The following is a 16,985-nucleotide window of genomic DNA, read 5'->3' on the forward strand; positions in this document are numbered from 1 at the left end:
TCTCCACGTGCCTGCTCACAGGATTGGCCATGCCACACACTCTCTTGCGTCACTCGTTTATGGGGCGGGATTCTCTGCAAACCCTTACCGCTATTGTTCTGGAGATGTGTCAATCACGCGAGAGGGCGGATTTTCTAAGGAGGCGGGGCTTTTTGCAGGTGGAGCTGTCAGTCGGCAATTTTGAAGTGACGACTGGAGGAGGTTTGACCAGCTGAGCTGAAGACTATCAGAATAGTTCCAGGCAAAAGTAATGTGTATCGGTCACGCTGGGTGGTCTTCCTTGTCAGCGAGATGACGCGACGCATTGGACGCACAGAGTGTACCTGGACAGGTAGTTAGGAGCGCGTGCTAAAATCCTCGGGACAAGGACCATTGCTGTAAATTAATAAGGTAGGCAATGCTATGCTATTCATATGCGTGTTACCCTGGAAAAGAATTGCTGTCATTGGGTGCTTTTTCTTCTTCTTCTTCTTCTTCTTCTTGTTCTTTCTTTTTTTTGTTTTGTCAATGGCACTGATGATCTATCTGTCAGGGTATTTTATAAGATCCAGCTGGTCCCGGCAGTTATAGTGCGTTATTTTGATAGGGGTGTATATGGTTTAAACAGTAGGAAGAACAGACTGTGCTGTACTGTTGTTGTAGTATTACATAACAGCCAGAGGGAGAGGAGGGGTTTGAGCTCGAGCTCTCCACGCGCTCGTGTGTTAGTTTATGTGTCTCAATACCACAGACTGAAGCAAGAACTATAAAACATTTGCACACACTTTATTACGTATATAAAATTAACCACATATAGTCTGTGAAACAGCTGATAAGTAGCCTATACTCTGATGGTATTATTACAGTTTAATTATATTTACATGTGTGATAATAATGTAAAATGCTGTATGGCAAGCCAAATTATCATTTAAACGTGCAAGATATTAATTATGAATATCTATAATTCAATTTTCACTATAACATGCTAATTATTGATATCAGGAAGGAAATTCCTTTATTTTTTAAATGCGTAATTAACTTTTAGTTAATTAAATTTTAGTAGTAAGAAATAAATTATTTATTTAAATCTGTAATTGCTTTTTAAACTGGAGTATATGACAAATCATTATGAAATTTGACTAGTGAAAATGCAGTTACAGTTATTTTCACTTGTAGTTATTCCATTAATGATGTCAATAATTAGCATTTTAACTAGTGAAAATTCAACTGTAGCTATTGATAATTTATATCTTGTACACAATTACATTTTAAAAGGGCTTGTGATAAGTGTTGCTAACATTTAGATAAAGTCTCTTTCATGAATTGTTCAGTTTCACCTACTCTAGAATGGCAAATACAGTCTTATTTTGATTGTTTTTTTCAAGGGGAGGTGGGGTAATAATTATCAGAGCCTCTTGTGTTTTTAATCCTGTCTGAATCTTTAAAGTAAGAGTAAATTTAGCCAAAAAGATTTCAAATAAACCATTAAAGATATGCGTTACAGTGATTTTAGCATGGTCAAGTGGGTAAAATTATGGAAATAACAATATGATAAAAGAGAGCAATGTAAAATAGTTCAATTTACTATTAATAATCAGAATATACTTCCACCAAGTAATATAGTTAATAAGCCTAACTGTATGCTGTTTACGGTTGTCAAACAACAGCTACTTGGTGCATTAATAGAGTATGTCTGGTCACATATGTTTGTTTTTTTGCATTTCACAACAACTTTGAACATGACTCATCAAATCAGAATTCAGAGTTGGAGCTGTATCTGTTTTATAATAGAGGAATAAGCAATGAGTGGCCATGGATTAGTGATTTTACTTCTATTAAGGTAAGTTCTTGTGCAAAGCAATATCATTTAGATAATATGAACCCTTTTATGTTTTTGAGACATTTGATGCCAATAAAATACAACTCCTCATTGCCTGTTTACAATTACTTCAGTGTTGAATGTCGGTGGGCAAAACAGCTTTCTGAACTCAAGCACTACCAATGGACCTTATTAACAATAGCACCATCTTTGTAGCCCTGTTTTCATTCTCATCAAAAATAAAATATGTCGCTTCTGTAAATATGGTCTATTATGCTGGTTTTGGCTCCTGATACCTATGGGGATTTCTTTTCTGGGTGAGGCAAACACACCTTAAAAAAACTTGCTTTGTTGCTGCACAAATGCTTACTGTATAGGAAAAGCTCCATATGAATCCACTTTTTAAATTATAAGTCTTCATTGAAGTGAGAAAACCCTTAAATCCTGTTCACTAGGGATGTCATAAAATATCGTCATATCGATTATTGATCGGCACGTTTTTTATTTATATATTTTTGAAGCAGCGATATAAAAAATTATCCAACATTTATATTAGAGGCCCAATTTGCATGCTTTACGATTCACTCAGTTGGCCTCTGATCTGGCATAACAATCTGGCGTAATAGTGTTGGGAGACCACAAGAGGGTGATATAACATTTACTAAAGCTGTTTGAGGTGTCACTCACACATACACAAACACAGGACGAGCTGATGCGGTACAGCACATGGCAGTCCAAAGTCATGAAGGTTTTTTTACTTCAAGAATGAACAAAGTGATGTTGATGAGTTTGCAGGTTAGTGTATAAAACTGGTGTTATTGCGCAAACTGAACAACAAGAAATGTCGATGTTTATTATGCAATGTCTCTATGTAGCGTTGAATAGGTTTCATTCAAGCTGTCAAACCACAAAACAACATACTTGTAATTGAAAATACATTGCGTAGGTTCTGTAGGAAAGATGCGTACATATACACAATAGATTGTCCACTGATGGCTAGAGTAAATAATCTTTGTCCTTTGATAATGGTTTGGGTGGAATTGTTAACTATGTGAATTGTGATCCGTGGCCCTTTAGAATTTTGACGCTGAGCGTTGGCGACATGCATATCTTTGTAGAAAATTATTTAGAATTTTGGAACGTGGAAAACATAGATGGAATTGTGGACTCCACAAAACAAAAATGGAATTTGCTAAAAAAAAATTGGAATGTCACAGAATTTGATATTTAAGATATAATAAATGTTGTCAGAAGTACTTCAGTACCAAGTTGATACTAAAATAAAAAATATGTAATGCTACCAGTGTTTCAGCAGTAGCGGTAGTACTGAGCACCGACTCAATCCGGTACCAGTGTGCAGCATGACTTAAAAACGACAGCTTTAAAAAGATCACAGGTTTATTTTGAATGCTTGCTCTGTTACTCCTTTTACACTGACAATTAATCCAAGTGACATGTCCTAATGTGATTTATTAAACAGCTAAAGGCTGCAATCTTACTGTGGATAAGCTGCATACTTAAAATAAATCTGACTGCTTATCCACTAAAAACTCCACAGACATTGAGAATCATTCACGTTATACATTTCATTAGTCAGACTCAAAGGCCAGTGTAAAGAGATTTCAGACGTGACTTAAAAGTGTTCAGTGATCACACTGGGCCTTGTTGCAAACTGTTTATCCAGAAAAGTGAAGCATCCGGCAAAAAAACACACATCATAATAAAAGCACGATTTAAAATAAAAGCTAGATACTTGAAATTGAAAATTTGAAAAAGGTAAATAAAAAGTAAAATGTAGTCTCTGTAGTAACAATAATAATAATAATAATAATAATAATAACTAATCAATTTATCACAAGCAAGATAGCTGTTCATTAAAAGTTTGGCAAAGAAATGCAATGACATTTTTAAAAATCTTTAAAGTCATAAAATATTTTCACTTAGTAAATGTTTTAAGAATTAATTGATTAAACACCATTTTGACAATTAAATTAAATTATACGTGCATGTTCTGGATAATAATAATAATAATTATTAAACTATAATTATTAAAATAATTATTAAAAATAACTAAAAGTATGTGTTTAGTAGCACATTATCATATTAGCATATTTTTGCTGTGATATCAAAATTGGTATCGAGAACAGTGAAATTTAACTAGAATCGGTACCGACTACTGAAATTTGGTACCGTGACAACACTAGACACAATGAATGTATAAATGCTAAATTAATCGAATCAAAATCATTATATGTCCTAGTGGGATGATTAAAACACAAAAGGCTGAGATTTAATTAAATAAATATACAGTATGCTTGTGCTGTGTGCATCGAAATGAATGTGTGAAGCCACTAGTGGCACAGTCTGTGCTCTAACGTCTGATGCACATAGCAGATTGTAAAAGGTCTTTTAGAGCAAAGTAGCGCAAATCTTATTGGCTGGTTTTATTGAACTTCCACGAGTAGAAGAACACAGGACTTTTAGTCAGTCCATCTGAAAACAGAGTTGTGTTAACAAGGTTACACGTTGAGACAATGAGCGCTTTTGAGGACGAAATTTGCCCAAGTTTGCCAGATTTATGGCATCAAAACTTTACAAATATTTTCAAAGAGTTTCATTTGAGGCACCGGCAGAAAGTAAAGCAGAAATCCACAAACGGAACTCCATAATATGCTTTCTTTAGTTGGTTATGTCTGTGAAATTCTCTGTGATGAGGTTTTCCGTGCTGTACTTGCACTCTCTACGCAGTTTACGTTATTTGTCCCATGTGTTTTCTTTGCAATCATACAGAGACTGCCACGTCATTATATAAATGGTTTATTTCCTTTGATGGCCTTTAACTCTGATATATCTCCAATAACCTTACTCCTAATCAGGACGTAATGACAAAACTGACTTGAAATGATCGCATTCAATGTCGGTTAGAAGTGGGCGGTTCTTGGCCAACCTAAGCTGCTATAAGGTCCAGACTGGCTACGTGAGACTACTCATACTCTGACACCCCATCCTGAGAATTATGGGTGCTCTCTCTATGTGTGTAGATGACAAAGAGCAGACCATTATTCACTGTGAAGTGCACAGCACATGAAGACTACATATTTATTAGTGCTGCCAGTCTATTAAAACTTTTAATCACGATTAATTGCATAATTTTTTCATAGTTAACAGCATTATTCACCAATTTTGAAAGTGCTAATAATAAACTAGGTATGCAACGATATGGAATTTATGGGCTGATATGATAATTCACAGCTCATTGTGGACGATACCAATACTAATAACCGATATATAAAAAAAGTTTACATTTTTTAATCCTTTAAACTGGAACATCTAGCTAATTCAGAAGTCTTGTCATTTGAAAAAAAAAAATTTATTTACATGGTAATTAAAATATGCCTTATTTAGGCTGAAAAATACTTGATTGATGCTGTGTGTGTTTGTGGTGTGTGCATCACTTTAATGACTCTGGGCGGACGCATTACAAAGGTTCCGCCCTTCCAAAAAGTGTTTATGCTGTATTAATAGCATTAATTGTAATTAAGAAAAATTTACATATAATTTTTTTTTTATTAATCTCAAGCTTTAATGAGCTAATTTTGACTGCTGTTATATTTATATAATTACCTTTTGTGGTTTAAAAAGCACATTTGGCCACATAGTGAACTATCTATCCAGAGGTGTGAAGCTGTCGTCAAAAACACAAACTGAAAGTGCTTATTTAGTTTTCTGCCAAAATTAAAGATCATTTCTTTCTATTTAAAATATTAAAAAATGTACTAATTAAAAAAAGTTGTTTTTTTTGTACATAAGATTATAGAATTAAACTCTTTATGTTATCAGTGGAACTGCTCAAACATGTTTGCATATAAGGACCTTGAGAAAAGGCTCCTGGTTGTGGATGAGGCCACTGTCTGCCCAGCTGTGTCTCTCTATTCTCAGGGCCCGGGATGCCCAAGGAACCGAGGGGGGATGCTCAAGGGTGCGTAGGGGAGAGAGAACGCACCTCCCGTCCAGCCAGTAAAAATGCTAAGGATAAAAGCAACAGCGCCACACTTTTGGCCTCGAAAGCAAGAGCACACGCTGAACAGGAAACTAATGGCCGTGATTCCCGCTGCTCTGAGAAAGACTCAGGCTACTCAGGTGAGTCTTTGTTGACAGACCTACACTAAAATGTCTTTGTTGTGATTTAAAATGTTTAATTTCAGTCTATAGTACTGTATAATGTAAGTGTGTGTGAAAAAGGGATTGTTGCAGTCCTGCTGATAAGTCATACAGAAATGTGTACAGCTTTACATCCTTACTAAAATACACCAATGATAGCATTTACATGCACTATTCTATGCTTAATAAGCTGTGACAAGGAGGTGGGCGGGGCCTGTCGTGACTACACATGCCCAGCCCCCAATTGGTCTAATCAGCCGAGGAGAGGGATAAGTGCAACGAGATGCGGCAGTTCGGGAGAGGGAGAGAGAGAGAGAGAGATACAGGTAGTTGCCCTGTATGCGTTTATGTTTGTTTGTTTTTGTGTTTGAGTTTATTACGGCCCAGGTGACGAGCCTTACAGCTCTCCCTCTCCTGCAGACCGACACATGACCATGCCCTCCCATGCTACATAAGCCTACAACATTTACATTTATTCATTTGGCAGACGCTTTTGTCCAAAGTGACTTACTTAAGAGAAATAATACATCATAAGCGATTCTTCTTAAGGAGACAGTGGTATGAAAAGGGCTGCATTACAAAGTTTCACTAGCATCAGAATACCAGTATCCAAGACAGATTAGAGTGCAACAAGAATATATATATATCATTTTTTTATTTATTTGTTTTATGAGTGAATGGTTAAGTGCTCATGGCAAAGATGTGTTTTTAGCAGCTTTTTGAAGACAGAAAGTGAGTCAGCTTCATTGATGGAGTTGGGAAGGTCATTCCACCAACATGGTACAGTGAAACCAAAAGTCCAGGAAAGTTATTTCGTGCCTCTTTGTGTTTGTACTACAAAGCACCGCTCATTAGTTGACCGCAGGCTTCTGGTTGGAACGTAGCTCTGCAAAAATGATTTTAGGTATGCTGGAGCAGACCCAGTGACTGTTCTGTATGCCAGCATCAGAGCCTTGAATTTGATACGTGCATCAACTGGCAGCCAGTGGAGAGAGACAAGGAGGGGTGTAACGTGCTCTCTTTGGTTCACTAAAGACCAGAGGTGCTGCTGCATTCTGGATCATTTTCAGCGGCCCAATTGTGCATGCATGCCGGGAGGCCTGCAATGAGAGCGTTACAGTAGTCCAGTCTAGTTATGACAAGAGACTGAACAAGTTGTGTGGCATGTTCATAGAGGAAGGGTCTTATAAAAGGTTATTTGAATGCCTTTTATGCAAACGTGCTTTTCTTTTTTGGTGTAAACAGCTTAAGAATAAACCGATCGGCACACATAATTTTATTTCCATTTCACTGATTTGTGTTGCATGTAAACACCTTAAAGATGCTGTAAGCAATTTTAGCTTTCTGAAACTTTTATGTGACTGAGCCTTTGAAGTAGCCATTCATGAAGTAGATGATTTATTTGTAGTTATCATATGTTATTGATATTGGTGTGCATGTAAACACACTCAGTGTTGGGAAAACTAATTTAAAAATGTAGCTTCTTTAGCTACAAGATATTCATAATTTAAAGTAGGGCTGCACAATTAATCGAAAAAATATACAATTGCAGCTGTCACAATTATATAATGGTGAAAAGTGTCAATTACAGCATTCCAGCATTTAGTACTCCCAGAGCGCCAACATTTCCTATTTACAAAAACGTTTTTGGGCCGTTATGTGCATGAATGCAAAGGCAAATCTGATGAGTTTAAATTAGTCTAAAAGCATATCAGTAATGCTCACTGTCTAAATGATACTGTGTGCAATTTATTAAAAATGTGAATTATACTTTTTGTTTTACATGGAGTTACAATATTAAAGCAATTTAGGAACATAGTACCCTTTTGTAACAATAGTTCTGAAGTTGTTTTGATAAATAGCCAACATAAAAAAGGCATGCAACTGCCCCACACAAAATAAGTATTTTATTGTATATTCAATTATTCAAAATGAATAATCGCAATTACTGTACCAAAGTAAATAATCGGCTATAAAGATTTTTGTCATAAAGTGCATCCTTAATTAAAAGTAGTTAAAGAGGCCCTATTAGGCTTTTGGGGATTTTACCTTTCCTTTAGTGTGTAATATAGCTGTTTGTGCATGTCTGCAAAGTTACAAAGCACAAAGTCCACGCCATAGGGAGTTACTCTCTTCCATAGAAAACTCTGCTCCTGAACGGCCTGAAACCCCTGGTTTGTAGTCCAGCCATTAGCTTCTGTGACTTGGATATTTACATAATGCCTGCCTAACATGCTCTAAATGGTTGACCAGTCACAACAGACTGGGCCAGCTGACAATCAGAGTAGACTGGGCTTTTCGGAAAGGGGGACTTTAATGAGACAGGAGCTAAAACAGAGCATTTCAGACAGAGGGTGAGAATTTATATATTTGAAGAAACTATTCATTAAACGGACAGGCTTGAAATTAGTTTGTATTAGACTAACCTAAAATCATTGCAAATTTTGGAAAGTTAACTGCATTTGTCATTAGTAGACTAAAACTGCCAGCCTTCTCTCTGTTGTTGTTCCTCATCTTTATTTCCTCAATTCCTGTTTCCTTTCTTCATCTCTTTTTTTCTGTTCCACCCAATGCCCTCGATCCTTCAACCCCCCTCTTCTTTTCACACCATTCTCTCTTTCTCTCTCAGACACTGGCTCAGACTCCTTGCAGACAGATGCAGATGACCAGCAGAGAAGTGTGAATGAGCCTCAGGGCCACAAGGGTTTGGGTGGGGCAGAGAAATGCCCCCTACAGGGAAGCCACCTCCTGGTGTCCGGGACCTCTGAACTCACTCCCATATTCATTATTAAGAACGTGGTGTTGAAGCAGGTGAGAAAGTCAATGGGAAGGACTGAGAGGCGCCGTTCCAAAACCTAGTGAGCTAACTATGTTGGCAGCATCAATACAAGATGGTGGAAGAAGTGAGATACATAGCCAATACAAATATTGGGAACAACTGGGCAAAAGTCAACCCTTAAGAAAAATGTGTTTTTCATGGAGCAACACAATTTGTGTAGATAGAAATAATACCGGAATGCTTTATAGTGATTTATAGTGATATGGTGTAGAAAAATATAAAGGTAACATTAGCCCAGCTGTGCCCTACCAAAAAACATTTATTAAAATAGTTATAATCTAAATAAAAGTGACTATTTTACCCAATGTTTGTGTTGATATGTATATTCTGGCTAATTAGAGTATCGTTTTGTAAGCTTAGCAACATGCTAATGCCAAACTCTAATAAAATTAACTATGTTTTGGAACAGAGCCAGAGAGAGAGAGAGAGAGAGAGAGAGAAATAATGTATTAGGAAGGTTGGACAAGACATAGTAAAGAAAATGCAAAAGATATGTAGGAATGGAACAAATAGTATAAGGTGTCGAACCTGCTATGTGCTTGTGATAACAAGAGTGGGAATACGACATGTAAGAATCAATATCCTGTTTCAAAAAAATATATTTAACATTTAGCATTTCACAAAACCATACTTAATTTACTTCTGATCATTTGTTGAGGTAAGTCCATCTACTTTAAATTCAGTCTCTCCTCTTATTCTTTTTCTCAAGCCCGGGCAGTCTGGTCAGAAGCACATCCTTCCACCATCTCTGTCATGGGGTGGAGGTGCTTCAAGCAATCAGGGTTCCACCCACGTTCTTTTGCTGCAACAGCCTGGGATCAATCAGAGTGCCCCATTGCACATCGTCAAACCACAGCCGCAGAGAACCGAGAGCAAGGGTGTAAAGAAGATCAAAAACACTTACCTCCCAATTCTTAACTCATATCCTCGAATCGCACCACACCCATGTAAGAAAAACCCAGAGAAGCCTTCAGTCAGCAGGGGAGGTAACACAGAGGATCACATCCTAAGTAAGAGAGTATGTACGGAGGAGAAGCGAGATGAGGTGTCCACCACCACGGAAGCACCCAAGCAGCATCCGCAAAAACATCCAGAGAACAACATGATGTTTCATTCGCATTCCCTCTCACGATCGCTGTCCACGGGCTGTGAGACTCTTCTGTCTTCTCACCAACACCGGAGCCCGTGCCATTCATCTAGTCCCTCCCCCTCCCTCAGTGTGAGCTCACCATCGGTCTCAAGCACTCAGACTCTTTCGCCGCCCTCTTCCAATGACCTGAATCCACCTCTTACCCAGGCCAGAAAAGAGTCACATAAGCATCGCCAAGGAACGGATGCCAACTCTGGAAAAGGATCAAGCACCCTCAAAGGAACAGCACGGCATCGACGCTTCCTTAACACAGTGGAGATCCTGAGCCAGTCAGGACTGCTCGACATCACCTTGAGGACACAGGATCTGCTGCGGCTAAATGCCTCCACAGAGCGAGACATAGCCCAGCTCCGCCAACATGTCCAGCTACTTTGCCAGGCTGCCCAAGCGGGAGCTGATTCGTCTGTGGCCTGGGAGAAGCTCCATCAGGTCATGGCTGAGTCTGGGCACTATCCCAGCCTCAAGTGCCTACCTAAAGACAGCAATGATGGAGGGGATCAGTCTCAATCAAAGGTTGAGGTAGAGGTAGCCACCAGCACCAAGCCTGATACTCCTGTCATATATGGATATGGAATTAATGGGACTGAAGTGGTGGCACCCCCATCTCCTATCCTAGCTCCATTGACTGATGCAGAATGGCTGTCGACAGGTCAGCATTATGATAGCACCGGTATTCCTGAGCAAGGTAGAGCTCACAGAGGAATAGCCAGTTCAGTGGAAGAGCATATAATGCCTCCAGACAGCTCAACACATGGAAACCTGCTTTAGGTTAAAGAAAGTTGCTGAGCACTTGGCTTTCACAGGGAAACAGCAATAGAGACTCACAATACTAGCTTTAAAGCTTCAGAGGTTTTATGTCATTGGGCCATTGCTACAGTTTCATAATGTCCATGGTAACTCAGGGCTATGCTCAAGGATGGCGGCTCGACTGCGCTGTGTGCCATCTTCCTGTCGATCATGTTACTACTCCTTTGCATCAGCAATCACTCAAAGTGGCTGATGAGATATATGCAGAATTGAGCGCACATGCTAGAGACTGCCACTTGTTTTGTAACCCTTCTGAAAAGACTCACTTAACCAGCATGCATTTCCCAATGGAAAGCTGGTCTAGGGCCCCATTTACACCAGGTATGAAGATTTGTTTTGTGCAATCCTTTTGAAATGGGACAACACTAAAGAAAGGTGTAAACCTGATCCAAAACATTTTGAGATTTGTCCACTTTGTGGTTGAATGTTTGAATGTGGTTGAAAATGAATGTGCCGGTTACATGGGCTTTGAAAGAAAAAAATTTAAATTGCATACATATACCTGCACAAGAACTTCACGGAACTTCTTCCGTATGCTTGATATCAGCATGCAGTGACACAGATGAGAAGCACACACATCTGAAGCTCAGTTAATACAGGTGCTCTGTGAAAATAACATAATTTTTATCTACAAATTTGTGCTTTATATTAATTGCAAGTTTAAGTGAAAGAAATGGTGCTGAAATAGTTTCGCACTTTTTTTGTCTGTTGTTCTTTTACGCTTTCGCACTTAAAGTCCCCGATGTACATTCATGGATGCTCTTCTTCTTTCAGGGGTAAAAAGAAGTTAAAAACAGCTGATTAATGGTATACTGTTTGCAAACATTCAGACTCCCGCCACACCACTGTTGGAGGTGTTTAGAAGTACAGTACATTTAAATATGAGGATGCTCAGTTAAACCTTAACTAATGATACATTAAAATGTGTTATGAATGACTTAATGCCTCATTCTATGACTAGAATTCACATGAGATCAGTAAAAGATGCTTTTTTTTAACCACTCGATGATGATTTAAAGTAATATATATGCAGTAGAAAATGTGCAATTTGTCTTGTTTACATTCTGAATTCATGATGCTAATGCGCTAACACACTATACCATTATATGCACTGATTACTCTCTGTTATTGTAATGTATGATGACACTGATACAACTGCAAAGATTGGTGTATAAAAGAGTGTTATTGGGAAGAAGATAGCAAAAGAATGAAGATATGCATACCTTACTATGGGCAGATGTGTAAATGGCCTTCACTGCAGATGGCAGATGAGTGAAGCAGCATATAAAACAAAAGAGTGAATGGGCACTAAGATTAGTAGTAGATTAAACTAACAAAAACAAAAAATGCACGATGCAAACAATCGTACAGATGTAGGTAAATTTGCATCAGCTCGCTAATAACTGCACACCGGTGTGTTCACTGGTCTTAACTGACTAAATGAGAATTATCTGCCGGCCTCAATGTAGGTGGAGCTCCAGGTCACACCTACCAATAACGTGCACCAATGGCAGTAAGAAGGTGTTTAGCAGCCGGTAAGAAGGTTCCGTAAAATTCACCCAGAAGAACTGTAACGATCCATGAAAATATTCTCCAAAACTTAATTTAGGACCAAATCTGTCCAAAGAGGTTTAACACCCATTTGTTCTTCAGTTTTGTATACCAGGGCCTCAATTATGATGCAGTAATACACTGACATAATGATTGATGTATGTCGTCATGGAATCAGAGACACTCCCCCGGAAATTCGAACACAAATGGTCAGTAGAGACGCATATTACCTAGTGTAAACGTTATTGTTTCCCACGTGATGACGTGTGATCTGATCACCCAAAATGCAGTACCAGCTTTAAACAGGCCCTCGGTTGGTTTATGCTGTTCAGTGCTGGTTTGGTGTTTGTCTTGCTGGTGGGCCAGCATAGCATAGCCATCAAACCTAGAAATATCTTTAGCTCCTAGACGACCATTTTGCAAATGTATTATTGAATGCCACTCTTTGTGCATAGTTGAACAGTGAGGAATCACACATGACAATCTGCTTCCTGCTTTATGTTGCTTTATATCACAGACAAATGAGAAATTTGATATTGCTGTCATAGTTCATTCTTTTTTTAAGAAATTGCTCACGTTTGATTGGAAACTTTGTCACCTTTTGCAATGTTCCTTGCTATGCTGTATTAGTGATGAAATGGCATTTGTGACGCCATCATACTTTAAGAGCAACAGGTTGCTGGATGGAGTTCTCAAGTAAAATAAGGACATTCGAAAGGCCAAACTGGACCTGTACACGCATGACAAGAAACTACAACAGAAATAAGAACTCCGTTTGGACTTAACGTGAGTATCTTGGCTGGCATTGTTAAGATCCACGAAGCTTGTGTTGTTCTATGCAGTATGAAGTTTATAAATCACTTCATAAATTCTTCATCTTTGGCAATGGATCAGGACAGATATTACTCAAGCCTTCTGAATTGGGTTCCCTTTGAGGTGAAGGGTCAAATTTGAGTCTTTATGTGAGCTGTACTTCCCTTTTTTCTTTGACCACAGATCACAACATCACGTTTTTGTGAGATGTTATATTTGTGTTAATGGTGTTTTGTGCCAGCCTTAATGTATTCTGCAACATCTTAACATTTCTTTCCCAATTCTATATTATTGCACCAAGCCTTTTGGTATATTTAAATACTTTAGGCACGGCACTAATATACTGTATTTTTGTTGTTGTTTTTAAAGTATATTTTTGTTTCTTTTCTTTGCTGTAAATGAATGCAGAGTCACTGATCTGTGTCTAAACAAGCTTTTATGCCTACACCAAATCTGCACCCACAGAAAGTTCAGCCTAATTCAAATGCATGTCATTTACAAAGTTTTACTCATCTTTTGCCCCTTGTGATTTCATTTATGGCAAATTGTATTATGCTTTCATCTACTGATAAGAGTATAGTCCTCCCCCCCCCCATGCAGCGCCAGGGATTATAAAAGTCAGCAGATTCCTTCTTGGCTGGATTGTTTTGTAACCTTTGAGTTCTTAGTTATGTTTAATTTTCCTTTTCTAGATATTGATTGTTTGTTCTACTCCAAATAAATGACAGTAGAGATGTGTGTGTTAGAAATTGTGTGTTCAGGTAAATAGGGTTTACGAGGACTGTTCACTAGCACTATTCTCAATTATACACATGAAATTATGCTATAAACGTGGTTTAAACCAAAAGGCTTAAAAACATACTAAACAATGTTTTTTTCAAAATGTAAAATGCAGAACATTTTCTGTGAGGGTTAATTTAGGCAATAGAATCTATTGTTTCAACGGAGAGTCCTCGTTAACCACAAATACCAGTGTGTGTGTGTGTGTGTGTGTGTGTGTGTGTGTGTGTGTGTGTGTGTGTGTGTGTGTGTGTGTGTGTGTGTGTGTGTGTGTGTGTGTGTGTGTGTGTGTGTGTGTGTGTGTACCTGGCGACCCGAGTTCAATTCCCGCTCATGGCCAACACCAGTGACGATTATCTGAACCAGTCCCGGGCCTCCCGGAATTTTTGTGTGTGATGGACAAGTAAAGCAGATGATGGGTCAGTGTTTGAAATGAAAGGTATGTTAAGACTTCATGATCAGTATTTGTGTTTCTCCATGTAGCAGCACAAGGGGAATGTGATGCAATTCTAATGCATCTTCAGTCTGCAAGTGTGAATTCTAAAGTGTGTTTGGTTGGTTTATGAGGACATTTTTTTAGGTTACAAACTGGTATTATACTATAAATGTGGTTTGAGGAAATTTCTAGTGTCCCCATAATTCAAATCGCTTAAAAAACATACTAAACAATGTATTTTGAAAATAAAATAATGCAGAAAGTGTTTTGTGAGGGTTACGTTTATTATAACTATGGAGAGTCCTCATAAGAATAGCCACACCAACGTGTGTGTGTGTGTGTGTGTGTGTGATTCACTGTTTCCATGGTATGTATGCTAAAGTCCAGGTCGCTGCCAACAGGCATGTGACAGTACATGCAGATGCAAATAAAATGCTTCATTAAATGGCCATTTCTTTGTTTGTGTGTTCATTTAATGCCACATTTGTTTCTTTGTTTATTGCAAAATGGATACATTAGTCCTGCTGTTTTTATATATATATGGGCTATATTAGCAACAAAAATGGTAACACTTTACATCAAGGTTCCATTTGTTAAATTAGCCTGTGCATTTTGAACTAACAATGAACAATGTATTTTTTTTTACAGCATTTATTAATCTGCGTTAATGTTGGATAAGAAAAATACAATTGTTCGTTGTTAGTTCATAGTGTATAAACTTGTATTGAATAGAATACATTAATATATGTATAATATATATAAAATGTATTAATATATGTTGTAATTGACATTAACCAAAGTTAATAAATTCTGTTAAATTACTGTTGATGTTAACCAATGTTAACAAATCAAAACTTATTGTAGTGTTAACTCAAAAATGATCCCAAATCAAGTTTGTTTGAGATGAGGTACCTAGAGATCTGGATCACATGACATTAAAGGAACAGTTCACCCAATGACAATGATGTTGTTCTTTCTTTTGTGAAATGGAATTAATATGTTGGGCAGAATGTCTGATCATTCACTTTCTCTGCTTGAATGAGCTTCCAGTCTCCACACAGTCTGCTATAACAATCTCAACATTCAAGAACCAGCTTAAAACACACCTGTTCTGTGAGCTCTTAACCAATCCACTATAACTGTACTTACAATTTAATAATAACAGAAAAAAAGTTTCCTTCTCTGTCTCTTTCTTCTGTGCTAGTTTTTTTAGAAGATAAAAGCATCAGCGTCCCCTAAATGTGAGTGTAATGTCCGAGTTGCTTTTTCCCCACACAACTCTATAATACTTTCCATACGACAATTATAATTCCATAGTACTGCCACAAAAGCACCATGAAAGAATCAAAAAGTACTCTATACGACTTGTGCATGCACAATATAAATCTTCTGAAGCAAAAAATAGAATATGGTGTTGGAACAACATGATGCTCTCATTGAATGCTTCGTGCTCTTCAAAAATGTCCATAAAACCCAGTTAGTTCCTGAACTACAAAAAATCTGTATCAAAGGAATACCGGTTCAATACAAGTTTAGATACATTAACATACACTGAGTGTCTTACTGTAACTGCAATATTTGATTTTTTTTTTAAAAATGTTTTAAACAAACGTTATCATTAAGTAGTGTAAAATCATAATATGCACAGGTAAATCTGCAGTGTTACATGAACACTCTTTGCCATTCATATGGATCCAACTACAAATGGTTGTCTTTTGATCTGTTGAGAAGTGGCCGTCCAGCCATGATGACTCAAACGGCACACCACAGAATGCTCAATGAGGTAAAAAAGAACCTTAGAGTGACAGCTAAAGACTTGAAGGAATTATTGGAACTGGTTAACATCTCTGTTAATGGATCTACTATATGGAAAACATTAAATAGGCATGGCATGTGTTCATGGCAGGACAGCACTAAGGAAGCTGCTGCTTTCCAACAAAAACATTGCTGTGTGCCTGAATTTTGCCAATGACCACCTTTACACACTCCACAGCACTACTGTGAAAATGTTTTGTGGACTGATGAAACTAAGATTGAATTGTTTGGGAAGAACATACAGTAATATGTACAGTGTAAAAAGGGGACCGCATACCAACATGTAAATATCATTCCAACGGTGAAGAACGGTGGAGGGAGCATCATGATTTGGAGCTGCTTTGCTGCTTTGCTGCTTTGGGGCCTGGACCACTTGCCATCACAGAGGGGAAAATAAGTTCCCAAGTTTTTAAAGATATCCTACAGGATAATGTCAGGGTGGCTGTGTGCCAGCTGAAGCTCAGTAGAAGTTGGGTGATTCAGCAGGACATTGACTCTATAAGGCTGAGCTGAAGCAGTTTTGTAAGAAAGAAGGGTCCAGAATTTCTTTTGAACGTTGTGCAAGTGTAATCCGCAGCTATCGGTAACGCTTGGTTGAGGTTATTGCTTCCAAAGGAGGATTGACCAGTTATTAAATCCAAGGGTTCACTTACATTTTCCACAGCACTGTGAATGTTTAATGGGATGTGTTCAATAAAGACATGAAAGATTATAGTGTGTTGTTAGTTTAAGTACATTGTTGTTTGTCTGTACTTGTAACTTAGATGAAGATGAGATCACATTTAATGACCAATTAATGCAGAACAGCTAATTCCAAAGGGTTCACATACTTTTT

General features: G+C 37.8%; 1 protein-coding gene across 2 annotated transcripts; it reads left to right on the forward strand.

Moving 5' to 3' along the window:
- Positions 1–208: 208 nt before the first annotated feature.
- On the forward strand, positions 209–14,202 carry si:ch211-132b12.7 (uncharacterized protein LOC564531 homolog). Of its 2 annotated transcripts, none has more exons than XM_052152037.1 (4): positions 209–390; positions 5,738–5,938; positions 8,589–8,770; positions 9,508–14,202. In XM_052152037.1, the coding sequence occupies exons 2-4, from the start codon at positions 5,746–5,748 to the stop codon at positions 10,714–10,716; spliced, it is 1,584 nt and encodes a 527-aa protein (XP_052007997.1). In that variant the 5' UTR covers positions 209–390; positions 5,738–5,745; the 3' UTR covers positions 10,717–14,202. The 2 variants fall into 2 exon arrangements, with proteins under 2 accessions (XP_052007997.1, XP_052007998.1); XM_052152038.1 differs by lacking the exon at positions 209–390 and adding an exon at positions 6,150–6,285 and having other exon boundaries at positions 5,791–5,938.
- Positions 14,203–16,985: the final 2,783 nt, after the last annotated feature.

This window comes from Xyrauchen texanus, chromosome 21 (assembly GCF_025860055.1).
Source record: "Xyrauchen texanus isolate HMW12.3.18 chromosome 21, RBS_HiC_50CHRs, whole genome shotgun sequence".
NCBI lineage: Eukaryota > Metazoa > Chordata > Actinopteri > Cypriniformes > Catostomidae > Xyrauchen > Xyrauchen texanus.

Bases quoted from the DNA above. Each gene is read 5' to 3' on its own strand.
- si:ch211-132b12.7 (XM_052152037.1), top strand. From the start codon at position 5,746: ATGCCCAAGGAACCGAGGGGGGATGCTCAAGGGTGCGTAGGGGAGAGA. The intron at 5,939-8,588 runs GTGAGTCTTTGT...TTTCTCTCTCAG, and splicing joins GAAAGACTCAGGCTACTCAG to ACACTGGCTCAGACTCCTTG. The intron at 8,771-9,507 runs GTGAGAAAGTCA...CTTTTTCTCAAG, and splicing joins AGAACGTGGTGTTGAAGCAG to CCCGGGCAGTCTGGTCAGAA.